Source organism: Elgaria multicarinata, chromosome 9, assembly GCF_023053635.1.
Source record: "Elgaria multicarinata webbii isolate HBS135686 ecotype San Diego chromosome 9, rElgMul1.1.pri, whole genome shotgun sequence".
Taxonomy (NCBI): domain Eukaryota; kingdom Metazoa; phylum Chordata; class Lepidosauria; order Squamata; family Anguidae; genus Elgaria; species Elgaria multicarinata.
The window spans coordinates 2,049,679-2,076,293 of record NC_086179.1 but is presented as its reverse complement, the minus strand read 5'-3'; the positions used below and the strand labels follow the sequence as shown (position 1 = coordinate 2,076,293).

General features: G+C 49.8%; 2 protein-coding genes across 2 annotated transcripts; one reads left to right on the top strand and one right to left on the bottom strand.

The window, feature by feature from the left end:
• Positions 1–546: 546 nt before the first annotated feature.
• Positions 547–9,793, bottom strand: LOC134403505 (nucleoside diphosphate kinase 6-like). The gene is made up of 5 exons (XM_063133746.1): positions 9,605–9,793; positions 7,569–7,671; positions 6,829–6,868; positions 5,758–5,918; positions 547–2,063 (listed from the first exon to the last, which is right to left on the bottom strand). The coding sequence occupies exons 1-5, from the start codon at positions 9,698–9,700 to the stop codon at positions 1,897–1,899; spliced, it is 567 nt and encodes a 188-aa protein (XP_062989816.1). The 5' UTR covers positions 9,701–9,793; the 3' UTR covers positions 547–1,896.
• Positions 9,794–13,327: 3,534 nt separating this feature from the next.
• On the top strand, positions 13,328–26,081 carry RABL2B (RAB, member of RAS oncogene family like 2B). The gene is made up of 9 exons (XM_063133745.1): positions 13,328–13,346; positions 14,023–14,177; positions 15,457–15,486; positions 16,470–16,549; positions 17,880–17,959; positions 19,681–19,792; positions 22,637–22,734; positions 22,882–22,965; positions 25,674–26,081. Exons 2-9 carry the CDS (start codon positions 14,059–14,061, stop codon positions 25,752–25,754), a joined length of 684 nt encoding a protein of 227 aa, XP_062989815.1. The 5' UTR covers positions 13,328–13,346; positions 14,023–14,058; the 3' UTR covers positions 25,755–26,081.
• Positions 26,082–26,615: the final 534 nt, after the last annotated feature.

Genomic DNA, 26,615 nt, shown 5'->3' with positions numbered 1-26,615 from the left:
CTTAACGACCTGTGCTTTCACCGAGAAAGGCTGGGAAAATGCTGAAGGAAACATACAGGCCACGGAAAGATGGTTCACTGTCGTATTGTGAGGACAGCCATTCCCAATTTCATTCACGCTCATGGGCATTTGCAAGACGGGGCAAGGAGGTGCAATTGACCCTCTAGGGATAAGCCTTAGTTCTCCAGATTCTCAGCTTTAATAAAAAAGAAAAGAAAAAGCAATCCTCCAGCCCTTGTAGAACTCATGATATGTAGCAAAATATGAAGCCACTTTTCTGGCCCTTCGTTTTGTGAGAAGCTAGCCTGTTTCCACCTTTCAGTGTTTTTACGGAAGAGAAATTGCAGCCTCATAAAAATATATATAATTAGAAATCTAGTTTTGTGAACCGCCCAGAGAGCTCCGGCTATTGGGCGGTATAGAAATGTAATAAATAAATAAATAAATAAATAGTCCCTTTTAGCTGGGTTTGGGCAGTAGTTTGTTTACAAGAAACAACAGGTAGTAGCAAAGACAGGTCTTGTGAATATATTTATTTTTCCTGAGTTCATAAACATTTTAAAAATGACCTTGACGATGTGTGCAGATGAAGTTCATCGTTATCGAACCCATATTGCAGGAGGCAAGCTGAGCAGATCTACCTGCCTTGGCAGCAGTGGTGCCCAGGCTTTCAGCAATGCTCTGTCCCCCAATCCACCAGAAACGACAGACCTGTTACCTGATGCTATCGGGGCTTTTTAAAAATGTGTCATCATACACAAAACGTACAGTTCAAGAAGAAATTTGCAATTCCAGAAGACATTGCTGTCGTTCGGAATTCAAGCCATGCAAATGTTCTGTTGTTGGCTGATGTAAAAAGTGGCTGATAACAATGTGAAAGGCAAAGTGTGTAGTCCTGGCTCCTCTAGAACTGGAGAAGCGTCATCATTTCTCCTTCCACCACTAAAGGCACTCTCCACAGGCTCCACTGCCTTCCCCAACCTGGTGCCCTTCAGATGTTTAGGACTTCCAACTCCAATCAGCCCCTGCCACCATGGCCAACGATCGAGAATCCTGGGGTTGCGGTCCAAAACATCTGGAGGGCACCAGGTTCTAGACCACAATACCTGATGGAACGCCTCTCCCGACATGAACCTACCCATACACTGTGCTCAACATCTAAGGTCCTCCTCCGAGTGCCTACTCCGAGGGAAGCTCGGAGGATGGCAACAAGGGAGAGGGCCTTCTCAGTGGTGGCCCCCCAATTATGGAATGATCTCCCCGATGAGGCTCGCCTGGAGCCAACATTGTTATCTTTTCAGCACCAGGTCAAGACTTTTCTATTTTCCCAGGCATTTAACAGCATACAACAACGCTAAAATTGTTTTTTTAACAGACCCCAGAACTGTTGTTAAATGGACTCCGTTGTTTTTATACTGTTTATGTTTTTGATGGTTTTAAATTCTGTATACTTTTTAATGTTCACTGTTTTTTAACTTCTGTAAACCACCCAGAGAGCTTTGGCTATGGGGCGGTATATAAATCTAATAAATCAAATCAAAGTGTTCACCAGTGTTTCCAAAATAAAAGAAATCATCCTAGGATGAGTCAGGTGAAGTTGTCATTTATAAGGGCAGTGATGCCATAGAATATACATTCTGGCAGCCTTAAGACAGCTATACTGTGTTTGTGCATTTCGGGGGGTTTCCTCTTGTTCCTGGGTGTGTGTTTTAATCTCTCAGTCCAAATAATTTTGTTGGAGTTCATGATGCTTCTTGAATTTAGTTGCCAGGAAAGGGCAACTAAAATGATCCAGGGGCTGGAGCCTCTTCCTTACGAGGGAAAATTATAACAGCTGCCATCTCAAGAAGCAGGCCCCTGTGCGTGCCCCCTGACACCAGGGCCCCCTGCGTGCCTTCAGTCTGCCTCTGTCCAGCCGTCTTTGGGCCTATGGCGAATGACCTCCTTGGCATCACAGCAAGCCGGCCCATTGCGCAGCTGCGGCTCCTCGTGCTCGTACCAGTCCTCTTCGCTGAAATCTGGGAAGAAGAAGGCAATTTCCCGGCTGGCTGATGCTGCTGAATCTGCCAGGGCAGGAGAGGGGAAAAACCATGAGCAGGGTGGTCTTTGAACAAGGGAGAGGGTAACAGCGCATACCACGCGGGGAGAGTTTGGGTAACGGCGGCACTTTCGAAGAGGTTACGGCTCAGGACACCACCTGTGTGCTCTTCACACATTTTTTTATTTAATCAATTTATGGACCACTTAACTATACCTTAGACTTAGAGCCTCATGTGGCGCAGAGCGGTAAAGCAGCAGTTTCTGCAGCTGAAACTCTCCCCACAACCTGAGTTTGATCCCAGCGGAAGCTGGTTTCAGGCAGCCGGCTCGGGTCGACTCGGCTTTCCATCTTCCCGAAGTCGGTAAAATGAGTACCCAGTTAGCTGGGGGAAAGGTAATAATGGCCGGGGAAGGCAACAGCAAACCACCCCGCTATAAGGCCTGCCAAGAAAACGTCAGCGAAAGCTGGCGTCCCTCCAAGAGTCAGTAATGACTCAGTGCTTGCACGAGAGGTTCCTTTCCTTTTCCTTAACTATACCTTAAATGGCATCTCAAGGTGGTATACGACATTAAAAAACGTAAAGACAGAATGTTGACTTGAAGTAATTTACAATGTATAGCATCATTTCACTTCCTAGTTTAATAATCATAGAATCATAGAATAGTAGCGTTAGAAGGGGCCTCTAAGGCCATCGAGTCCAACCCCCTGCTCAAGGCAGGAATCCACCCTAAAGCATGCCTCACAGATGGCTATGCAGCTGCCTCTTGAAGGCTTCTAGTGTGGGAGAGCCCACCACCTTCCTAGGCAACTGATTCCATTGTCGACCTGCTCTAACAGTCAGGAAGTTTTTCCTGATATCCAGCTGGAATCTGGTTTCCTTTAACTTGAGCCTGTTATTCTCTGTCCTGCATTCTGGGAGGATGGAGAAGAGATCCTGGCCCTCCTCTTTGTAACAACCTTTCAAGTATTTGAAGAGTGCTATCATGTCTCCCCTCCATCTTCTCTTCTCCAGGCTAAACATGCCCAGTTTTTTCAGTCTCTCTTCATAGGGCTTTGTTTCCAGACCCCTGATCATCCTGGTTGCCCTCCTCTGAACACGACGTTGGCCAATACGAATCTAATTAATCCCTTTGCTTGCCTGGTTTTAAAATACCTGCAATCCTTGCCTCTTCCAATGAATGTCGTGATTCTGCCTCTTTCATTATCTGATTAAATAATGTTATCATATACGTCAGTAACAGATATTTAAATTTTTGATAGGATTTTGAACCATAGTCATCTATACCTGGGGACTTTCTGTTTTAAATTTCTTTATCACATTTTCTATTTCTCTGCTTTCAATGGGCTTAGTTAATACTTGTTTATGCTCATTTTTCAGCTCTAGAATTGTAAAATTTTATAAATATTCTTTAATTCCCCCCCGCGAGAGGGCTTACCTAAAGAATATAATTTTTCAAAGTATACAGAAAAGTGTCCTACTATTTGTTCTGTGCTATGTGTTTGAGAATTATTATATTCTATTGCTATTTTATTCCTATTTCTATGTTTTTTTGCTAACCATTTTGAACTCTTGTTACCAAAGTAATAATGATTCTGTTTAATATGCAAGTTTTATTGTAAACCGCCCAGAGAGCTTCGGCTATGGGGCGGTATATAAATTTAATAAATAATTAAATAAATACATAAATATTGTAGTAGAATAGTGGTTTTAAATGTATGTGTATATTGTGTGTTTTTGTTGTTTTTAGTTTTTGTATATTGTTTGTAAGTGACTTAATATTATGTAAACTGCCCAGAGAGCTTTGGCGATGGGGCGGTATACAAATGCAATAAATAAATAAAATAATCATGTGCATTGATGGTGAATAATAATAATAATAACAACAACAACAAGAAGAAGAACAACAATGGTTGGCCACTGTGTGAAGAGTTTGCTGGACTAGATGGACCCTTGGTCTGATCCAGCATCAGGGCACTTCTGATGTTCTTAAAAACAGTCAATAAAAAATGTATCCGTTAAAACATTTTAAACAGAAGACGACGACGACGACAACACACTCCCAAATTTTAACATTTAAAATCAGAGAACCAACAATAAACTAACTGGGCAGGACAATCAGTCAGGGAAGCCTGGGTGAACAGACCAGTCTGTAACTGGGGCCTCAAGCATGTCACAGTTGGCGCCACCCACGTACCAAGGGAGAGAGCATCCCGCAAAGTGAGCGCCACAAACGGAGAAGGCCCGGTTCCAGATTGCTCCCAGATGGCAACCTGCAAGTTGCAGTACAACTGGCAAGGCCTCCTCCAATTCTCTTGTGGCCGGAGGGTTGATTTCTTTCTTTCTTTACAACATGTGTTTACCGCTCCTCGTCTAAAGAGGTTCCGTAGCAGTGAACAAAAAGCGATAAAGGAATAAAATGATAAAAAAGAGTAAAACACGATATTAAAATTGTTCTTTTTGAAAAAGGAGCACCAATGAAAATTTTGGCTGCTCAATGAAGGAAGGTTTCTTGAAATAGAGCTGTTTTCAGGAGGCGCCGCAAACAACCAGTGCTGGCACCTGCCTGACCTCCAGAGGTAGAGAGTTCCACAGGGGAAGGCGATTGGATCCTAAGTCACTCAGACCTTTATATGCCAGCAACAAAACCTTAAACCTGGTTTGGTAGCTCATAGGCATTTTGTGAACCGCCCAGAGAGCTTCGGCTATTGGGCAGTATAAAAATGTAATAAATAAATAAATAAATAAATAAATAGGCAACCAGTGCAGCTGGGATCACGTATGCTTGGTCAGGCATCCCAGTCAACATCCCGGCCACTGCAGCGTCATAGAATCATAGAACAGCAGAGTTGGAAGGGGCCTACAAGGCCATCAAGTCCAACCCCCTGCTCAATGCAGGAATCCACCTGAAAGCATCCCTGACAGATGGCTGTCCAGCTGCCTCTGGAAGGCCTCTAGGGTGGGAGAGGCCACAACCTCACCAGGCAACTGATTCCATTGTTGTACTGCTCTAACAGCCAGGAAGTTTTTCCTGATGTCCAGCCGGAATGTGGCTTCCTGTAACTTGAGCCCATTGTTCCATATCCTGCCCTCTGGGATGATCGAGAAGAGATCCTGGCCCTCCTCTGTGTGACAACCTTTCAAGGATTTGAAGAGTGCTCTCATGTCCCCCCTCCATCTTCTCTTCTCCCGGCTAAACATGCCCAGTTCTTGCAGTCTGTCTTCATAGGGCGTTGTTTGCATCCGGATGCTGTACAAGGGTAGCTTCACATAAAGTGCATTGCAGTCATCGAACTATGAGGTTCCCAGTGCACGAACTCAGTGGCCAGGCAAGGGCGTAGTTGGCATCCCATCTGAAGCTGGTAAGAGGCGCTGCTCAGCACAGAAGAGGGAACGCTCTGCAAATGAGGAATTAGGTGCCTGGCCTGCATGGAGCATTCTGAGAAGCCCAACTTCAAAATCTCGAAAATCTGCAGTTAGGTTTGATGATGAGACGCGTTTTAGCTTCCCACAGGCTTTGCTTGTGGTGGATTCTGTGGAATTCCTTGGAACAATTTCACACTCCCAGCTGACAGTGTTTCTTGGCCCAAAGTATTACGCCAATTCTGCATGTGTTTGTTTTCATGGGACCCTGAACATTGCAAATTGCTTTGGGAACACAATTCTAGGTGAAATGTGCTTAATATGTTCCTCCCTCTACCACGTCTTTCGGACTTACCTGAGCCGTGCACAGTGTTCCGGGTGTCGGTGAGGCCAAATGTCCCCCGGATGGACTCCGGGTCCGTGTGCTGGGCACGAAATACCTTGGTGGGGCCCATCAGAGATCTCCAGAGTGGGATGGCTTCTTTGTGGGCCAGGATGTAAGCCCTCATGGGGCCGCTAGAGAGCAGAGAAGAAGATATATCACAAACAAGTTCACGTCGTCCTGGATTTTGCATACTCCAAGACCATTGTTCCCTCTTCCTTCCCATTCTTCAGAACCAGAAATCCGCTTCCCCTGGGGGACAATAGTTCACTGGTGACTTCCTGCTTTCCACATATACCATCTTTGTAGGCAAGCAGTGCTCATGAGGGATAAGGGCCCTCCTGTCCTGCTCTGACATGACTTATCCTTCAATCAATTTGGTGAAGCAGAGTAGAACTGGAAACAGGGCCTCCCCGGGGGCTGCTCCTGCATTGTGCACTTCCTTGCCCCATAAAGTGCTTCTGGCTCCCTCCGTCGCAGCTCTGCACCAGTTGTTGAAGACCAGCCCGCTGGAAGGGAATTCTGGGAGCTGCAGTCCAACACCGCTGGAGGGCACCAGATTGGGGAAAGCTGTTGAAGAGCATTTTATTCTGGCAGGCTTTTGAGCTAAATGGCAGATCATGGTTTGTTTGTTTGTTTATTTATTTATTTATTGCATTTTTATACCGCCCAATAGCTGAAGCTCTCTGGGCGGTTTACAAAAACTAAAACCATAAATGCTGATTCTGGCTCCTTGGTGAACTGCTATTTTACACAATTGTAATATTATGCATTTATTAATTATCTGATTTATACCCCGCCTTTTCACTAAGAAAACAGTGCTCAAGGTAGCTAGTTTTAAAATGTTATCGGCCGCTCCGAGCAGTGCCGTTGCATCGCAAGGGTGGGATATAAATGTTTCACTGTATTAATTTACATAAATACAGCTGGCGTGAATTTAGTTGAAGGGTGCTATGGGGATCACCCAACACAGAGAGGAATCCAGGGGCATGAAGGCGGTGGGTGGGGGGGAGGAGTATTTCTCAAGACATGTCGTGGGCATACCTGGCCATGAACTCCACCAGCCTCTGGTAGAAAAAACGCCCTGAAAAAAGAAGAGAAACGCAGGCTTTTATCAGAGGCCCTCCGAGATTTCCCACATTCTTCTCCTTTTTCTTACGCACAAAGCGCAGCGTCGTTTCTGTCTTTCAAGCAACTTGGCGATGCAGACGAGTGCAGGGACTGCACTTGTCCCAGGAAGGGGCTTACCCACCGAGCTTCATGGCTAAGGGCCATTCTGCGCAAGGCACAATTCCTACACGGATGCATCCATTCCGTGTAGGAAACTCATTGTATGAACAGGCATGTGGGTTTTCTGCTTCCTGTACACCCTGCTGTGAGGATTTGGGGCTCCACACCTGTCCCTGCCGACAGCATGGGGCCAGCGGGTCACCAGCATAAGATGAATCAGCCTGCATCAGCCCACCCAAAGCTGCCCACCTTCCTGATGTCTTGGACTGCAACTCCTGTAATTCCCAACCAGCGTGCCCAAAACATCTGGCACGCTGGCTGGGAATTATGGGGCTTGCAGTCGAACACATCTGGAGGGGGACAGCTTGGGTAAGGCTGGCCTGGAGGTAGCAGAAGGAAGGAAGGAAGGAAGGAAACGACTCCCCTAATCCCTCCAAAGCAGAGCTGTCTGTTGACGTGGCCGCTACCAGCTTCTCTGCCGGCTCCATCTACTTCCCCAGCTCAGATGGACAGAACAATGTTTGTGGTGAAGCTCTGGGTGCCTGTGACCCTACCTGAGTGCTCCTGGTAGAAGCGCTGGCTGTCCTGCCTGCTCCACAGCAGATCCTTGCTCCTGACAATCAAGAATCTGTTGTTCAGGATTGTCTCATGCACAGCCTAGAAAGAGAAAGAACATGAATCATAAACTCTTCAACCCAGCACTACGAACAAGGGTGGGGGAGGCAGAAGGGGCAGTTGTGGGGCTGCAGAGGGCAGGCAGCACGGGAGCCACAATCGAGTCTACTGGCCACAACCTCGCACATCTTTTATGGAGAGATCTTGGCAATGGATCCATGTGCAAAGGTATCTGTAATGCAACTCCTGAGTAGGGACACAGGGAAGGGTTTAGAGAGAAAGCAAAACATTGCAATGGGGCACTACGAGGTCATGAGCTGCAGGATTCCTGGATCAGACTCTATCGCCTGGTAAGACGGGCACCATCTATAGCTCTTACGGGGAGACAGTGCAGCACTGGCAAAGTCCACCTCCCCTGGTCGCCCTGGTGCAGAGCACTGGGCTGCTGGTGGTGGTTGACGTGGTGTCCCAGGAGAACTCTTCTGGCTGTGAAGAAGCCCTGCCCCTTTCTCTCAAATCCACACCAGCGACTATAAGTCATGCCCTTGGGACCTCAAGACTGAGCCACTGTGATGCATTCATTCTGCATGGGGCTCCCTTTGATGACAGTTGCGGGTGGCTTATCCCTGCCCCCCTCCCCATTACTCATTACCTTCTGTGTACAATCCTAAAATGCTGGTTTTGAACAAGAAAGCCTCAATTAGCGTCTGATATCAGCTGGCTGAGAACGAACAAACTGAAATTTAATCCAGACGGGGCAAAGGCTACATGATGTTTTACTTTAAAAAATTGTTTTTAAGCTGGACCTTATAATTAAGATTGAGGGGAGACATGATAGCACTCCTCAAATACTTGAAAGGTTGTCACACAGAGGAGGGCCAGGATCTCTTCTCGATCCTCCCAGAGTGCAGGACACGGAATAACGGGCCCAAGTTAAAGGAAGCCAGATTCCGGCTGGACATCAGGAAAAACTTCCTGACTGTTAGAGCAGTACGACAACGGAACCAGTTACCTAGGGAGGTTGTGGGCTCTCCCACACTAGAGGCCTTCAAGAGGCAGCTGGACAACCACCTGTCAGGGATGCTTTAGGGTGGATTCCTGCATTGAGCAGGGGGTTGGACTAGATGGCCTTGTAGACCCTTTCCAACTCTGCTATTGTATGATTCTATGATTCTATGAATTATTTCTCTCTCAATATTTTATTTATAGCCAACAGCCATCACAATACAAACACAAAGCACACAAAACAAAGAAACATTTGATACAATAAAACAAGAATACAGTAAAATGATCAAGATTTAGAACATTCGCAGCAGTTTCTGCAGCTGAAACTCTCCCCACGGCCTGAGTTTGATCCCAGTGGAAGTTGGTTTCAGGCAGCCGGCTCAGGTCAACTCAGCCTTCCATCCTCCCGAGGTCGGTAAAATGAGTACCCAGTTAGCTGGGGGAAAGGTAATAACGGCCGGGGAAGGCAACGGCAAACCACCCCGCTAAAAGGCCTGCCAAGAAAACGTCAGCGAAAGCTGGCGTCCCTCCAAGAGTCAGTAATGACTCAGTGCTTGCGCAAGAGGTTCCTTTCCTTTTCCTTCTGTTTAACCCCCTTAGGATTTGACAGTGGTCTGGTTTAGAAAGGCTGCTCTTAACTTTCTTGCAGCTAGTGCAAACAAAGCTATCCTATAGCTCAGCCTTCCTCAACCTGGGGTGCTCCAGATGTGTTGGACTACAACTCCCAGAATGCCCCAGCCAACTGGCTGGGGCATTATGGGAGGTGCAGTCCAACACATCTGGAGCCCCCCAGGTTGAGGAAGGCTGCGGGTATAGCTGATGAATTTGTCCAAATCAGCCAACAGCCATCTAATTTTAAAATCGTCTGATTGGCCTTCTAAGGTGGTCTGGAAAGGGAGAATAATTAGGTGCCCTGAATGCTATCTTTGGGCAGAAAGGCGGGTGTCCTCTTCTGCAGCTGTGCTCTTACCTTGAGGAAGAGGGGGTGAGCCACGGCATCTGGTTTGACCAGGGCGAGAGTGAGCTGCAGCACGCGCTGAGGAGGGGTCTGCAAAACAGCCCTCATCCTGTTCTTGGGTTCCTTCTGCCCTGGCGGGATCAGGTGGGTGCGCTGCCTGCCGAGGGGAGCAGCCTGTGGAGGCCTGTCCAGGAAGCATCCGCCTGGCAGAAAGACATCAAGCGCATCAAACTTAAGGGAGCAGGAAAAGAAGGGAATGAGAGTTTGGGGAGCGCTGAACAGCTAGCAGGAGTTACGCACACAAACTCCCCAAGGCTAGTACTGATGAATTCTTTACAGTTGGAATTTACGAAAAACTATCTATTTATTAGATCTATATTAGATCTATATTGCTGTATAATATGGCCAGGATTCGACCATTTTTGTCTGTCTCTTCTGCCAAGACTCTCGTTCACGCACTGGTTATCTCTCGGTTGGACTACTGCAACCTTCTTCTCTCTGGCCTTCCTTCGTCTGACATCAGTCCGCTGGTCTCTGTCCACCACTCTGTCGCTAAGATCATCTTCTTGGCCCGCCGCTCTGACCATGTCACTCCACTTTTGAAATCTCTTCATTGGCTTCCAATTCACTCCAGAATCCAATATAAACTTCTCCTGTTGACCTTCAAAGCTTTTCACGGCCTAGCTCCTGCCTATCTCTCCTCTCTCATCTCACACTATTGTCCCGCTCGTGCTCTCCTGCTTCTCGCCTGCCCAAGGACCTCTACTTCCCTTACTCGGCTTCGTCCTTTTTCTTCTGCTGCCCCTTACGCCTGGAACGCTCTTCCAGAACACTTGAGAACTACCAACTCAATCACAGCTTTTAAAACTCAGCTAAAAACTTTTCTGTTCCCTATAGCTTTTAAATATTGAGTTTGTTCTGACTCTATACTGTTTAGCTTCACCCTACCCGGTGCCTGTTTACACTTCCCTGTGCCTGTTTGCATTCTCCTTCCCTCTTTATTGTTTACTACAACTTATTAGATTGTAAGCCTATGCGGCAGGGTCTTGCTATTTACTGTGTAATCTGTACAGCACCATGTACATTGATGGTGCTATATAAATAAATAAATAAATAATAATAATAATAAATAATAATAATAATAAATTGACTGTCTTACAACATCAAAAGCAGACAACAAATCTAATATAAAAACAATACAATTACACACTAAAAAGTATTTTTAAAAAAACTTTTCTTCAATCAGCAAAACAAACAGCCATCATTCAGTACAAAAGTAACTTAAATGTTTATATAAAATGTACAAATGTTAAAATGCCAAAGCAAAAAAGAAAACGGTTTAACTTGGCGCCAAAAAGGAAAAAAAGTTGGCCCCAGTCGGATCTTCTTTTGAAGGGCGTTGGGGGGCCACCACAGAGGAGGCTGCCTTCCTTTGTGGATACATCATTTATTTATTTATTGCATTTTTATACCGCCCAATAGCCGAAGTTCCCTGGGTGGTTCACTGTTTTTAGTGTGAGAGTCTTCACAACAACCCAAAGGGGAGTGTGTCACTGTTATTCCCATTTCACAGATGGGGAATGAGCCTGATATTAGGAGAAGCAGGGAGGGGGAACACGTGTCTATCCACGTGTCTTTTATTTATTTATTTATTTGTTTATTTAATTTATTACATTTATATACTGCCCCATAGCTGAAGCTCTCTGGGCGGTTTACAAAAGTTAAAAACAGTAAACATTAAAAAGTATACAAAATTTAAAAACCATCAGAAACATAAAAACAACAGTATAAAAACAACAGTATCCATTTAAAAAGAACAGTTCTGGGGTCCGTTAAAAACAATTTGCAATTGTGGCTGAGCTATGGTCACTCCACGGGTCGGGTGCATGAGCTGCGCTGATGTGAGCCCCACAGAGGTGTGTGTGTGGGCAGGGGTGTGTGTGTTCTGATTTGGATATCCTGCAGTGCGCAGGAGTCACACCTGGTCCCTGCATCTCCCACACCCCACATGCCTCTCTGCCCTGCCCTGCCATGTCTTGCCCAAGCTGGAGGCTGGACTCAAACCCGGGTCTCTGAGACCCATGTCTCCCTCTCTCCCTCCCCCTGCCTGCCTATCTATCTACACACCTTCTCCCCCCTTGGCATGGGCCCCAATCGAAATCCAGACTAAGGGGCTGGGAAGGCAGTGTGCGCAATGGGCCAGCAGCAGGTGCCGGATTCAGATTCAGCCCTGTTAACCAGAAGAGGAAACGGAGAGGGCAGCCGGCCTGGCTCTGCCACCTCTTCTTGTAAGCCGCCTTGGGAAGGCTTCTGCCCTGAGAGGCGGCTAAGACATGTGATAGATTAGATAGATAGATACAGGGCCGGTGCTACCATAGAGGCCGCTCAGGCGGCCGCCTAGTGCCAAGCTAAGAGGGGCACCGGGCACAGCACAGCAGTCACATGTGTTGGCTGTGAGCCAGGCCAGCCCGAGGATTCAGCTGGGCCTGGGCGGGCGAGATGGCGCCTCGCGCCCGCCCAGCCAAAGCGAAGCCAGGAACGCTGGCGTGGGGGTGGGGCGGCTCCAGGTTTGGACTTCCAGAACGCGCCCGGAAGAGAGAGAGAGAGAGAATGTATGGGTGAATGGGGTGCATCATGGGGTCTTTGAGCGAATGCATGTGTTCATGCGTGTGTTTGTTTGGAGTGAGTGATGCTGAGTGTGAGTGTGTGTGCATGCGTGTGAGTTGGGGGGGGGATGATTTGGAGGTGATATTCCTATTAAATAATGCATTTTAGACCCATAGACGTTCCTTTCCAATTTGTTTGCTATAATTGGCATGACGTATTTCTTGCACTTTAAAATAAATTTAGCAGTTTCAAGTTTTGTGCTTCTTATTTTTTCCAGGAAACATCTGTTCTTAAAAATCAAAGTTGGCTTTTTTTTTTTTTTTTTTTTGGAAGGGGTGTATGTGAAAGTAGCTCACCTTGCCTAGGGCGCAAAATAGTCTGGCACCGGCCCTGGATAGATAGATAGATAGATAGATAGATAGATATCCTTTTCCCCCTCCTTCTCCTCCTCCCTCCCAATCCCCTTTCCTTTTGTGTCATGTCTTTTAGATGGTAAGCCTGTGGGCAGGGACTGTCAAGAAATACTTTTGTAAGCCGCCGTGAGAGCCTTTTTGGGCTGAATGGCGGCATAAAAATCCTTAAATAAATAAATAGATAGATAGATAGATAGATAGATGATAGATAGATAGATAGATAGATAGATAGATAGATAGATAGATAGAATGAATATACTGGACCCATGGGGGAGGGGGGCCGACACCAGGTGGGAGTTAGGATGCCCCCCCCCCCCGGGGAGAAGGGGAGTCAGACAGGATCCCTCCCGGCATAATGTGGGGTGGGTGCGTGGGGGGCCTCGTTGAGATGTAGAGGGGCTGGGGCGAAGAGGGGCGAAGGGGGGGGAGAGGCTGAACCCCCAAACCGCTCCCTTGTGGGCTGGGTTGCCGGGGGGGGGCAGGTCCTGACTGGCGGGAGGGGGGCTGCTCTTACCTGGGGGGCAGGAGGAGGAGGCGGCGGACCGAGGCGGCCGCTTCGTGGCGGGGGCGGCGGGAGCAGCGGAGGCGGCTGCTCCGGGGCCTGGCGGGGCCTGGCGGCGGGGCGGAGTAGGCCGCGTCGCCGCGTCCCGTCGCGTAGCAGCCGAGCCAGGGAAGGCAGGAGGGAAGGAGGGAAGGAGGCGGCGCCTGGGCGGGGAAGGCCGGCTGCGGGCGAGGTGGGCCCTGAAGGGGGGCGGCCGTGGGGCCGTGGTGGTGGGGGCCCGTGAGGCGGGAGCCTGAGAGGTGCCGGGGCGGAGGGAGACGGGGGTGGGGGGCTCGCTTCGTCCCCTCCCCCCCCAGCCCCCAGCCATGGCGTTCTCTCCCCCCACGGCGAGCAAAGCTTCGGAGTCCCCCTTCCGCCCCAGAGGGGTGAATGGGGCCACATTGGGCATTTCAAGGGCATGTTTATGGCCCAGGAATGGGGGGTGGGGGTGGGGGTGGGCATTCATGGGCGACCCCGCCTTGGGAGCTTCTCCCCCCACTTCCCAGGGAATGCCTTGTGTGGAGATGGGGCTGGCTGCGGTGGGGCTGGGGTGGGGCGGGGGGGGGGAGGTGGAAGGCAGTGGGGCAGTGCCACGAGAGGGGGGGTGGGCATCAAGCGCTGCTGCCACCCAAGGGAGCCCGTGCCAGGCAAGCCTTGCCAATGCAGAAGAAGTGGGGCTTGGCAGAGGGTCGGAGGAGGTCCTGGTTTGTGGGGAGGGGGTCGGGGGGTCGGTGCCCACTGGGCTGAATTCCCCCCCCCCGGAGACGGGCAGTGCCACTTGGGGGTCCCGGCAGCCCCTCCGCATGGGGCAGGGCAGGGGGCAGGGAGGTGTGCCAGGTGCTACTTTCGCCCTCTTTGCCTTCTTGCAGGTGCGGCCCGGATCCTCCACTCGTGTCCAGAGCGCCATGGCCAAGCAGGCGACGTGCGACGGAGACGCCAGCCTGGAGCTGGATCAGGAGAAATATGACGCCGATGAGAACGTGAAGATTATCTGCCTGGGGGACAGCGCCGTGGGGAAGTCCAAGTGAGCGGCCTGAACGTCCGCTGGCTCTTCCCTGGGCTGCGGCGGGTCAGATGATATTAGAATCATAGAATAGCAGAGTTGGAAGGGGCCTACAAGGCCATCAAGTCCAACCCCTGCTCAATGTTCCCTGCTTCACTTCCGTGACCGCCGTTTCCGAGATCGAGCGCTGCAAACAAACAGATTATTTCGAACTTAGAATCATAGCAGCCTTCCCCAACCTGGTTCTGTTCAGATATTTTGGGCTCCCACTCCCATCAGCCTCATCCAGCAATGCCAGTGGTCGTGTCGGGTGGCAGCTGTGGCCCAGACCAACGAGAGAAACCCAAAGTGGGGGGTGGCTGCCTTAAATTCTGTGGCTGCCTTAAATTCACTAACAGCAAATACAAAACGTGGCCAGCAAGCAATGCCTAAAATGATCCATTAATCATTTAAAGAATCATCTGCAAAATTAACCAAAAAAACCTTCCCCAAACCCTTAAAATACAACACTAGGTATCCACTCAGGGTATTCTCCTGCTCATAGTCTGACCAGCTGTCATGGTTGGTGTGTGGAAAGAATGTTTTCCTAACTCCTGCCTGGTGTCTGCCCCCCTCCCCCAAACCATGGGTCCAGTATATTTTATTTATTTAAAACATGTCTTAGCCACCTCACAGGGCAGAAACCCGCCCAAGGTGGCTTACAACTTAGATAAGCTGGAGCGTGTTCAGAGGAGGGCAACCAGAATGATCGGGGGTCTGGAAACAAAGCCCTATGAAGAGAAACTGAAAGAACTGGGCATGTTTAGCCTGGAGAAGAGAAGATGGAGGGGAGACATGATAGCACTCTTCAAATACTTAAAAGGTTGTCACACAGAGGAGGGCCAGGATCTCTTCTCGATCCTCCCAGAGTGCAGGACACGGAATAAGGGGCTCAAGTTAAAGGAAGCCAGATTCCAGCTGGACATCAGGAAAAACTTCCTGACTGTTAGAGCAGTACAACAATGGAACCAGTGACCTAGGGAGGTTGTGGGCTCTCCCACCCTAGAGGCCTTCAAGAGGCAGCTGGACAACCCTCTGTCAGGGATGCTTTTGGGTGGATTCCTGCATTGAGCAAGGGGTTAGACTGGATGGCCTTAGAGGCCCCTTCCAACTCTGCTCTTCTATGATTCTATGTGGATGGTATGGATTAATTAGGGGGCTGGGAAATGGTCCGTGGATTAGAAGGCCTTTTATTTCCCCAGGTCTGTGATGTAACAAACGGGGTTGTTACTCATCGGATGTCTTTCTCCCTCTCTTTCAGATTAATGGAACGCTTTCTCCTGGATGGATTGTATCCTTTGAGACTTTGCAAATTCATCCGAAGCCCAGTCCAGGGGAAATTAATTGTATTTTGCTTATCCGTTGTAAAACATCTCTTGAGCTTTCATAGGAGGCCCGGGGCAATCATGGCAATGTTATAAGCACACGCCACGATCCCCCATAAGCCAGGATTGAAAAGGGTGGCAGGAAGTACAACCCTCTGGCCACCCAGCTTGTGAGCACAAGAGAGTGCTGACAAGGGTGTCAAAGGGGTGTGAATAATCCATAGGAGAGACTGTGCCATAGGGGGCAAAAGAAGTTCGGACCCCTCCCTCAGTAAGCCATTCCGTATGAAACGCCTGTGTGATCGTGGAGCCTGATGGCCCCATACCTCACGATCACACAGGGCTTTCATACGGAATGGCTTACTGAGGGAGGGGTCCGAACTTCTTTTGCCTTCTATGGCACAGTCTCTTGTTTTGGAGAAGGTGCAAAGAGTGGCTCATTCAGAACGGCTCACGTTTGGGAGGCAGAAAGAAAACGTGGTAGCTCCACGGTCATGCTGTGCGGCAGCTAGCATGTGATCATGGAATCATAGAATAGCAGAGTTGGAAGGGGCCTATAAGGCCATCGAGTCCAACCCCCTGCGCAATGCAGGAATCCACCCTAAAGCATCCCTGACAGATGGTTGTCCAGCTGCCTCTTGAAGGCCTCTAGGGTGGGAGAGCCCACCACCTCGCCAGGCAACTGATTCCAGTGATGTCACATTTGCTCAGCTGGAAAGGCTTCAGCCTGCAGCGGGATGGGTGACTGCAGGTGGATGTTGTCTGCTGTGGATTATTCACAGGGGCAACTAATTCCCATTGCATGACCTTGGAAGCAAAGAGCCCCCACATCCGTCACACTCCAAAGCCCCTCAGCACCCGCTGCAGTTGCTGAAGGTGCCTTTTTCCATTCGTTCCCCGGGCCCAGTAGCTCTCACCTCTGAGTGCATCCCTTGACTCCCAGTCACAGCAAGCCTCAGCAGCTCTCCACCTTTGCCCTGACGCTCTACAAATACACCGCGACTGTGGACGGGAAGACGGTCCTCGTAGGTAAGGGGCTCGCTTGGCACGACCACCCTGGGCCACGCAAGTGCTGTCCTCCAGCCTTGTGGCACAGCGTCCCTGTCTCCTCCTCCTCCTCCTCCTCCTCCTCCTCCTCCTCCTCCTCCTCCTCCTCTGTTCCCTTTGGGGTCACCAGTCAGAACAGGAGCTCAAACCATGGGAAATCCAAGTTCATTCAAGGATAATGCGTGTAGGTCATGGGAGGGAAAGCTGGAGGTACGTTGGCCAGTAGCGGGCAAGCGTGAGAGGAGGCACATTGGCCAGGAGTTGATAAGCCAGGAGGGTCACAGGAGGAAAGTCCTCATTTCTTGGCTACTGGCTGTCCTCAGAAAGTCCAGGATTGAGGTTGGCCAAGGAGAGCTTATATATCAACCAACGCCTCGAGTGGGCAACTGTGGGAGTTCAGGGCTGGCACCCTGACTGTGGAATGCCCTCCCCTTGGCTGGCACCAACACTGATTTTATTTCGATGCCAAGTAAAAACATGGCTTTTTAACAAAGCCTTTGATGGTTAAATCCACTAAGATGGCACATTGTTTTAACTGCTTTTAAATTATATATTGTTTTAACTTGGTTCATGGTTTAATTTGTTTTTAACCGTGCATATGTATTGTTTTATACTGTATACTTTTATCTGTACGCCGCTTTGAGATCTTAATGATATAGGACGGGATATAACATTTTATTTTATTTATTTATTTATTTATTTATTCCATTTCTATACCGCCCAATAGCTGGAGCTCTCTGGGCGGTTCACAAAAATTAAAAACATTCAAAGTATAAAACAACAGTATAAAACCATACAATAAAATACAATATAAAAGCTCAACCAGATAAAAACAGCAGCAATGCAAAATTACAAATTTAAAACACCAAGTTAAAATTTATTTATAGACTGTTAAAATGCTGGGAGAATAAAAAGGTCTTCACCTGGCGTCTAAAAGCGTATAATGTAGGTGCCAAATGAACCTCCTTAGGGAGCTCATTCCACAGCCGGGGTGCCACAGCAGCATTTTTAAAAACTCCTGGAAAAACAACACCAGTTTCAGCAGCAAACTGCTACGTTGCACTACAGCGCGCTAAAAGTGTGAAATGTCGTTGGTTTCCAAGCTAAATTCAACCTGTGTGGCACTCTGTAGCTGTTACGGATGCCCTTTCCCCCCTTTAAACCCTTCTTCCTTTTAATGGGGTTCGTGGTGGGAGGGCGCATGTGTCCTGCCTCTGGCCTACTGCGTCCTGTAACCCGGGAGAGTTTGGGTCAGGAGCCGGCCTGCTTCCTGGGCTGTGACAAATGGAGCTCTTGGCTTCTGGCTTTTCAGACTTCTGGGACACGGCCGGGCAGGAGCGCTTCCAGAGCATGCACGCGTCCTACTACCATAAGGCCCACGCCTGTGTCATGGTAAGGAAACGGGGCGTCTGGTTTGGTGGGGGGAACGGTCGTCCAGCGTGAGGGCTGGCAGTCTGGCCACTTTCTCACCCTCGTCGTCCCCCGTGCTGCCCTCCTGCTTAAAATAGGCCAGGCTCCATATGCAGTAGATATTATGGGCTGCGTGTATTCAGCGTGACCAGAAGCCCACAGTATGAAAGTTGCTACATGTGGGGAATCGTCCATCAAGGAAAACTTCCATTTTCATTATTGCTGACATTGTAATAGGGAAGTTTCTGTTCCTTCTCACTGCAGAGGGAACCTTGAAAACACTTGTGCCTGAACAAATGTTCGAAGCTGGAGGGAGACCGGGCAGCCCTTCAAGGGCTGGGTCTTCCATGCTCTGCTTCGCTCCTTCCTTCCCACCCCGTGGCAGAATAAACCAGCGTTGTGAGCCAATATAAACGAAATGTGATTGAGTTGTACAACTGCTATTTTATTTGGACTGTTCATAGCAGGCTTCCTACAAGCAGTGTGGTGTAGTGGCTAAAGTGTTGGTCTGGGAGTCAGGAGATCCGGGTTCTAGTCTTCAGTCGGCCATGGAAACCCACTGGGTGACTTTGGGCCAGTCACAGACTCTCAGCCCAGCCTACCTCACAGGGTTGTTGTTGGGAGGTTAAAATGGAGAGGAGGAGGATTATGTACACCGCCTTGGGTTCCTTGGAGGAAAAAGGCAGGATATAAATGTAATAAATGAAATAAATAAACCAGATAACCCTTGTCCACGTAAGAGCTGCCTGCCACGGCGCCCCTGTACCTTTGCTGAGCGCTGTGGCCCGCATCCGAGAGGGCCCTGGCTCTGTGTGCTTGGCACAGCCCAGGCCCGCTGCAATCCCTGCCACCCTTTGTGAACTGCCCCCTCCCCCCCGCCACCTCACAGCCAGCTGTGTGCTGACAGGACCTCTCGGTCGTGGGCCAGGGCCCAGGGGTATTATTGATGCAAGAGGAAGCACCTCCTGCATAACTCACAGTCCGCCCTCCTGCCATCTCAGAACAGCAGCAGGTGGGTTGGGGCACGGGGCTTCTTTCTCTTCCAACCTCAGGCCTCCTACACCCCCACAGTAGCCTCAGTTGGGGGGTGTGTGCTCTTTTACCTTCCTGTCCTGCTACCAAGGGGCCTCATTCTCAGCTTTCCTGGACACCTGTCAGTAGCACCCCCTGGGCTGTGTCTGCTCCCCAGCACTCTCCCCAAGGCCTCCTCCTTGCCAGGGCTGCCTTGCGCTCCCAGGCAGCTGCAGTACTGGAGCAGGCATCCGTTGCCCTGGGCATTGATCCGTCACACTGGGCCTGTTCAGAGGACGATCCAGGCTCTGCGGTTAGCGAAACTGTGCACAAGCCGTGCTGTCGCACACAACGCTTTAAGCCACGCTTAGAGCCGCTGACCCAGCTGCAGACGGTCTGACTGGGCTTAATGAATGAGCAGGGTTTAGAAAAACGCATCACATACGACACCTTAAACCCTGCTGCTTAACCAAAGGCCTCAACCAGCAGGATTTAAGGTGTCTCCTGAACAGGCCCACTCCTCCTGGTCCGTGATGAGAGAGGTGACTGCCCTTGGGCACGGTACAAGCTCTTTTGAGTCCGGCGGGCTGGGGCAGCCCTCCTAGACCTCCCTGGCAATGCTTGCGATAGTTGCAGCAGCGCCGCCCTCTGGCCGGTGTCTCCCTCATGGGCTGTGCCCCCTCTCTTGCCAGGTTTTCGACGTCCAGAGGAAAGTCACCTACAAGAACCTGAGCAGTTGGTACAAGGAGCTGCGTGAATTCCGGCCCCGGATCCCCTGCATCGTGGTTGCCAACAAGATTGACGGTGGGCCTCCTCACGCCCAGGGGCTCTGCGGGATTGGGGCAGGGCAGGGCAGGGCAGGGCAGGGCAGGGCAGGTGTGGGTGATCGGAAGCCACTGCCACTGCTTTGTCTCGCTGTGAATGCTGGAAGTACATTTTAGGTTTTCTTTGGGAGCTATTGTTTGAAACCCAATGGAACCGTTGCAGGGTGGAGTGGGCGGGTGGGAATTATGCCAGCTTCCAGCTGGTGTCATTAAGGGACCCACTTGGGGGCGGGGCGGGGGGGAGCGAGAGAATGTTGGATGTGGCGAATGTGAGGCTGCTCCCTGGACTGGCCCATAGCACCAGTGGGGACTCTTGACACCTGCAGAGCTGGCCACGGCCATCGCGGGGTTGCCGGGGGCAGAACGCGGCCCCACCAGTGGGGCAGCCCTTCTGCCTTCTCTTAACCCCACTCAGCCGGTTGTCAGCAGGGGTGAGGATTACTTTCTAAAGTTGCAGAAATGCAACAGTGACTTTAGGGTTGGGGGGGGGCGTAAGATGGGGCAGGTCACCTTGCGGCCCTCCATATATTTTGGCCCACGACTCCCATCGGCCTTAGCTACCATAACCAAGGATGAGGGATTACGGGGGCTGTAGGCCAAAACATCTGGAGGCCCACAGGTTGCTCACCCCCTGACCTAAGGGAAGGGGAAAAGTGAGGACTGAGCATGCTCAGGGGCACAGCATACCAGCTGATGTCTAGTGGGTGGGGAGGGGATAAAAATCAGGGGATGGAATAGTGTACTCTGGAAAAGGACACGGCTGACTGGCTGGCTGTCACGCTGAACAGGGGCACTCCACACTGTGGCATTTTGTGATCCCTTAGGGTGAAATTCCCCTGTGGAATTCCCTGCCTCCGGAGGTCAGGCAGGCGCCAACTTTGTACTCCTTTCAGCGCCTCCTGAAAACATCATTATTCCAGGAAGCCTTTCCTTAATGTCCAACCAGGAGTCACTGTATTTGCTTCTTTTAAGATCTGTTTTTAAGTGTTTTATTCTGTTTTTATTTTCATTTTATCTTGTAAACCACTCCAAAATTTTCAGTGGGGAGCGGTATATAAATATTGTAAATAAATAAATAATAAAACAGTTGGGAGTCCCTCCTCCTGAGGTCATTTGAGAGAGCCATCGTAATTATGGTGCCCAGTATGGGGACGGACCTCCACAAGGATCTCCCCCTGATGTCCTTCTGATGCCAGGCAAAAACCCAGCCCATTCAGCATATCTGGTGGTTTAAACCCATTGGCTGTGGATTTTCCCACATTGGCTACCAGTTTGTATTTATTAGTGTTTTAAATTCTATGTATGATTCATCGTTAAGGGGTTTTATAGAGCAGTGGTTCTTAACCTTTTTGGTGTCACACCTCCCTTGTGAAAAATCTTATGACCCACGCCTCCCATGTGCTAACGGCCCAAAATTTAGGCTTAGGCAGGACGAGTTTGCATTTTTTAGTTCTGTCTCTGGACTAAAAAAAATGCATATTCAATGAAAGCAGCACAAACACAAGCAATGAATAGTTATGTAGCTGACTGTGGAGGAGTCTTGTTTGTTTGTTTGTAAACCACCCCTCAGCACTTGGAAGATCCCAGCCGCACAATCCAGTCAAGTTTAGGGAGAAGAGGCCTATGTTGGGAGTTGTAGGCTAGGGTGACCCTATGAAAAGGAGGACCGGGCTCCTGTATCTTTAACAGTTGCATAGAAAAGGGAATTTCAGCAGGTGTCATTTGTAGATATGGAGAACCTGGTGAAATTCCCCCTTCATCACAACAGTTAAAGCTGCAGGAGCTATACTAGAGTGACCAGATTTTAAAGAGGGCAGGACTCCTGCAGCTTTAACTGTTGTGATGAAGAGGGAATTTCCCCAGGTTCTCCAAATATACAAATGACACCTGCTGAAATTCCCTTTTCTATGCAACTGTTAAAGATACAGGAGCCCGGTCCTCCTTTCCATAGGGTCACCCTACTGTAGGCCTTTTCTCCTGTGCTCCTAGGCCAGCAGTTGGAGACCACATGACCTCACCCACTCCAAGCAGCATTCAGATAGAACTCTTGGGCTGCTGCATTTTTAAGGGGCACTTTTAAAAATAGGAAAAAAAATGAAAGACAAAAGGAACAACTGCTTAAACTTCAAAAGGTGGAAACCCTGTCCCTTTCCCCAAGGAGAAATTCTCCGAAAATTTCTCCTTCCCCAAGCCTTTTTCTCCAGAGTTTTCATTTTCCTCCCACCCCTCCACAAAATGCCCCCAAATGGAACAATCAACACTTTCGGCCCAGCTCGACTTTTTGCAATAAACCGGGAAAAAAGTGACTTAGAACAAAGCAGTCACTTGCCTTGAAAGATTGATTGTTCTTCACAAATGCTAACGCATGTGTAGCAGGTAACGATAACTACGATAACGCACGTGGTGTACAAATGAGCTACGTCGTAGCTCCCAAGATTAGTAGAAAGAAATAAGGTTGGGCCAAGCTGCGCTGCTACGTACTTGTAAAATAAAGAATTTATAGTTGAGAGGCTACTCACACCTCCCCTGCAGTCGGTCCAAACCTCCCCTGGGGAGGCGTACCCCACCGGTTAAGAACCCCTATTATAGAGAGAGACAGCAGTCCTTGCGAGTTTGCATATAAATCCTTAAAATAAAAACAAATAAAACAGAACAAAACCAGAATTACAGTCCAAAACAACCCAGCTGCTGAGAGAAAAGAACGTGGCAATGACCACGCCGACGTTACATTTGTCCACCGCTTTAAGCGGGGACTTGCGCAGAGCTGCGTACGCTTTCTGTACGATGCCTCCCTGACCGCTCACCTTCCCTTTTGTTTCTCCAGCTGACATGAAGGTGACTCAGAGAAGCTTCAACTTCCCACAGAAGTTCAACCTGCCCTTCTATTTTGTGTCTGCCGCAGATGGCACCAATGTGGTGAAGGTGGGTGAGGGCTGCGGCCTGGCAAGGAGGCCGTCCTTGGGGCTGCCTTCCTAGGGCGAAGAAACGGGAGAGGAGCTGGCTTGGCAGCCACCCTCCAGAGGGGTGGGAAGTTCTCCTTCTCTCATTGGCTCCCTGCCTCTTCCACAGATCTTCAGTGACGCCATCAAGCTGGCTGTTGCCTACAAACAGAATTCGGGGGATTTTATGGATGAAGTCCTGAAGGAACTAGAAGTACGAGAACCTTCCTGGTGTGCTGCATCAGGGCGCCCCCAGGCCCTGCCCTCCTGAGAACGCACCTCTTCCTTTTGGGGACTCACCTCCACATCCCTCTGACAGAGCTTGAGGGCGGCCTTCTGCTGAGTTGCTCTCAAGCCTCCCTGCACCTGCCTCTGACTCTGAAGCCACGGCAGGTGGCTGCAGCTGCGGGGCTCTCTTTCCACCCTTCCTTTTACTTATTTTATTTATTTATTTAAGCATTTTTATGCCGCCATTCAGCCAAAAAAGGCTCTCATGGCGGCTTACAAAAGTATTTCTGGACAGTTGTGGGCCTGTCTGCCAGGCCACCCGCACCCCTTTGTAGCAGCAGCAGCACCTTGTTTTTTCCTAGCCCCAGAAAACAGGCTGCTATTCCAGCTGTTTACTTTCCTTGTTTACTTTGGCAATGGGCGCTTTTCCTGTCTCCTCTCGTCATGTAAGCCAAGATCCACCGCTGTTAAGGAACAAGCAAGAAAAAATAGCTGAAGCAGCAGATTCCTTGTTCCTTTTGCTACAGAAAAGCAAGCTGCTGCTTCTAAAGAGAAAGTGGGTGACAGCAGCAATGGCTCCCGCCGTACTGGGGCAGAAGAATTAATTAAATAGGGCAGCAACTGAAACAAATTAACACAAAACATTCTAGAAACCAGGCAAAACCAGCAGCTGATTTCCCATTCTGCAGTCACCTGAGGCTTGCAGGGGACACCAGCGGCATCTGACAAGGTCACATCTGAGTAAGGAGAGACTGGTTTAGTTAGAACAGTCAAGTCTAGGCAGACACAGAATCCAGTCCAGGGAACTACAGAAGGCTTGGCAGGCTGATTAAATGGAGAAGCCCTGTAAATTGTAGCTGAAACAGGACCCTAGATAGCTCAGAGTGAGCTTTGGTAGCTGGTGCTGTTCCCTGCTAGAACCATAGAAGGATGTTGTCTCAGCAGCAAGGCAAGGCCAGCTGAGCCTTTATGTAAGCAGCCAGAATCTAGTGTGGCCGCCATCCCACCCCCAGAAGGAGCTGGCTGGACTGTTAAAAGGGCGCTCGTCTGATTTTGTGGTCTCAGACTTATGCGAGGCTGAGGAAATGCCGGTTCTGTTGGGTGTTCATCCTCAGAATTGTTGTAGATCGCAAGCTGAATATGAGCCAACAGTGCGATATGGCTGCAAGAAAGGCAAATGCTATTTTGGGCTGCATTAATAGAAGTCTAGCTTCCAAATCATGTGAGGTATTGGTTCCTCTCTATTCGGCCCTGGTTGGGCCTCATCTAGAGTATTATGTCCAGTTCTGGGCTCCACACTTCAAGAAGGACGCAGACAAGCTGGAGCATGTTCAGAGGAGGGCAACCAGGATGATCAGAAGTCTGGAAACAAAGCCCTATGAAGAGAGGCTGAAAGAACTGGGCCTGTTGAGCCTGGAGAAGAGAAGATGGAGGGGAGACATGAGAGCACTCTTCAAATACTACTAGAAAGGTTGTCACACAGAGGAGGGCCAGGATCTCTTCTTGATCCTCCCAGAGTGCAGGACACGAAATAACAGGCTCAAGTGACAGGAAGCCAGATTCCAGCTGGGCATCAGGAAAAACTTCCTGACTGTTAGAGCAGTACGACAATGGAACCTGTGACCTAGGGAGGTTGTGGGCTCTCCCACACTAGAGGCATTCAAGAGGCAGCTGGACAACCATCTGTCAGGGATGCTTTAGGGTGGATTCCTGCATTGAGCAGGGGGTTGGACTCGATGGCCTTGGAGGCCCCTTCCAACTCTGCTATTCTATGATTCTATGATCTTATGATAGGATGGGGGCTGAAAACAGGACTGACTGTCTTTCCCCCTAATCTTCATCAGCGTCTTTCCTTGTGTCCTGAAAAGGCCAAAGGCCAGGGATCCCAAGAAACCACATGCAGAACACGTCGGTAATATGCTGGGGGAAGTTGCTTTCAAGGCCCACTTAAAAGCCGGCTCTGACAAGGCCACAAGTACTTCTTTACGGAGAGAATTCCAGAAATGTGAAAAGGACTCCTTGATGGATCTTTTTAGCGGGCCGGACAGCAGGGCCTCCAAGGCCAGTCTCTGCGCCTGGGCAAGTTCATACAGGTGCTGTCGGTCCTTCAGATAACCTGGTCCCAAACTGCTCGAGGTTTAAAGCTCAAAACCATCAGTTTAAACTGAGCCTGGAAACAAATAAGCGGCCAATGTAGCTGGCACAGTGTTCGCTGAATAGGGCCAGAGCCTCCTGGCAGCAGCATTGTGTACCAGTAGAAGTTTCCGAACAGTCTGTAAAGGCAGCCTGCATTACTGTAGTCTTAAGTCTGGAAGCAACCAAGGCACATAGAACCATAGAATAGCAGAGTTGGAAGGGGCCTACAAGGCCATTGAGTCCAACCCCCTGCCCAATGCAGGAATCCACCCTAAAGCATCCCTGACAGATGTTTGTCCAGCTGTCAGGGATGTTACAGGCGAGGTCTGGAAGTGCCGGGGGGGGGGGGGCGCTTCCCAGTTACAGCCTCCTGTAGTGGCTGATTGTATTGGAGGGTAAGAACAGGAGGGGTTATGTGAGGAGAACCCGGTGTGTCCCCATGGTGTGTGCTAAACTGAACCCCAGCATGCTGAAGTACAGGAAAGTGTTGCCTGGGGCTTGCCCTTCGGCAGCTGCTGACCACCATTCTCCTTTCTGCCCCCCCCGCCCCCCCTGTAGAATATTGAACTGGAGAAGAAAGAGGACGGTTCATCTGACAAGGAGGAGAATGGCTCAGAAGAAAGCCCCCCGTCAACCTGAGCCCGGGGAATAGGAAGACCTCGTCCCGCTCCCTCACGTAGCTAGAGGCTGCTGTTTCCGCAGAGACTTGGGAGAGCGGCACCCCCTGCGTGGAGGTGACCAGCGGCCGTGCAGGAGGGAGGCAGCCTGACTGAGAACAGCCCTGCTGTTCTGGGTTCCTGTGTGGTGGATGACTGAGAAGACGTCCGGGAGCAGCTTCCTACCCTTGAGAAGGGAGGAGGCACCCTTTGGTGTGAGCTGGACTCACGGATGCAGCCGGCCCACGTCTTGGGGAGCCCTCAGCACCAGTAGCGGTAGATGGCATCCACCTTGAGAAATCGTTATTAAAGGACTCGGAACAAAGTTTCAATGAGTTTTCTTGCGTCCCCCCTGAGGTAGCAAAGAGGCTGAGGCTGTGTTGTGTAAGAAGAGCTGCGTGGGCCAACAGTCCGTCTCACGTGGCACGCTGCTTCTCGCGCTGGCCAGCAAGATGCTTCTAGGAAGTCCAGAAGCAGGGCATAAAAGGCAGCAGCCCTCTCCTGTTCTTTCTCTCCGGCAGAAGCGTTCGGTGGCACTCTTGTGGATCAGGGCCATTGAGTACCTGGGGTACTGCAGGGCTCAGTCCTGGGCCCAGTGCTCTTCAACATTTTTATTAAAGATTTGGACGAGGAGGTGCAGGGAACGCTGATCAAAGTTGCAGATGACACAAAATTGGGTGGAATAGCGAATACCCTGGAAGACAGAAACAAACTTCAAAGTGATCTTGATAGGCTGGAGTGCTGGGCTGAAAACAACAGAATGAAATTGAATAGGGATCAATGCCAAGTTCTACATTTAGGAAATAGAAACCAAAGGCACAGTTACAAGATGGGGGATACTTGG

What these genes read in the sequence shown, in the direction of transcription:
- LOC134403505 (XM_063133746.1), bottom strand. Translation starts at nt 9,700, where the DNA reads ATGAGGGCTGTTTTGCAGACCCCTCCTCAGCGCGTGCTGCAGCTCACT. An exon ending in CTTCTACCAGGAGCACTCAG is followed by an intron (nt 6,869 to 7,568) that starts GTAGGGTCACAG and finishes TTCTTTTTTCAG; the next exon opens with GGCGTTTTTTCTACCAGAGG. An exon ending in CTGGTGGAGTTCATGGCCAG is followed by an intron (nt 5,919 to 6,828) that starts GTATGCCCACGA and finishes TCTGCTCTCTAG; the next exon opens with CGGCCCCATGAGGGCTTACA.
- RABL2B (XM_063133745.1), top strand. Translation starts at nt 14,059, where the DNA reads ATGGCCAAGCAGGCGACGTGCGACGGAGACGCCAGCCTGGAGCTGGAT. An exon ending in ATGGCACCAATGTGGTGAAG is followed by an intron (nt 22,735 to 22,881) that starts GTGGGTGAGGGC and finishes CCTCTTCCACAG; the next exon opens with ATCTTCAGTGACGCCATCAA. An exon ending in AAGTCCTGAAGGAACTAGAA is followed by an intron (nt 22,966 to 25,673) that starts GTACGAGAACCT and finishes CCCCCCCTGTAG; the next exon opens with AATATTGAACTGGAGAAGAA.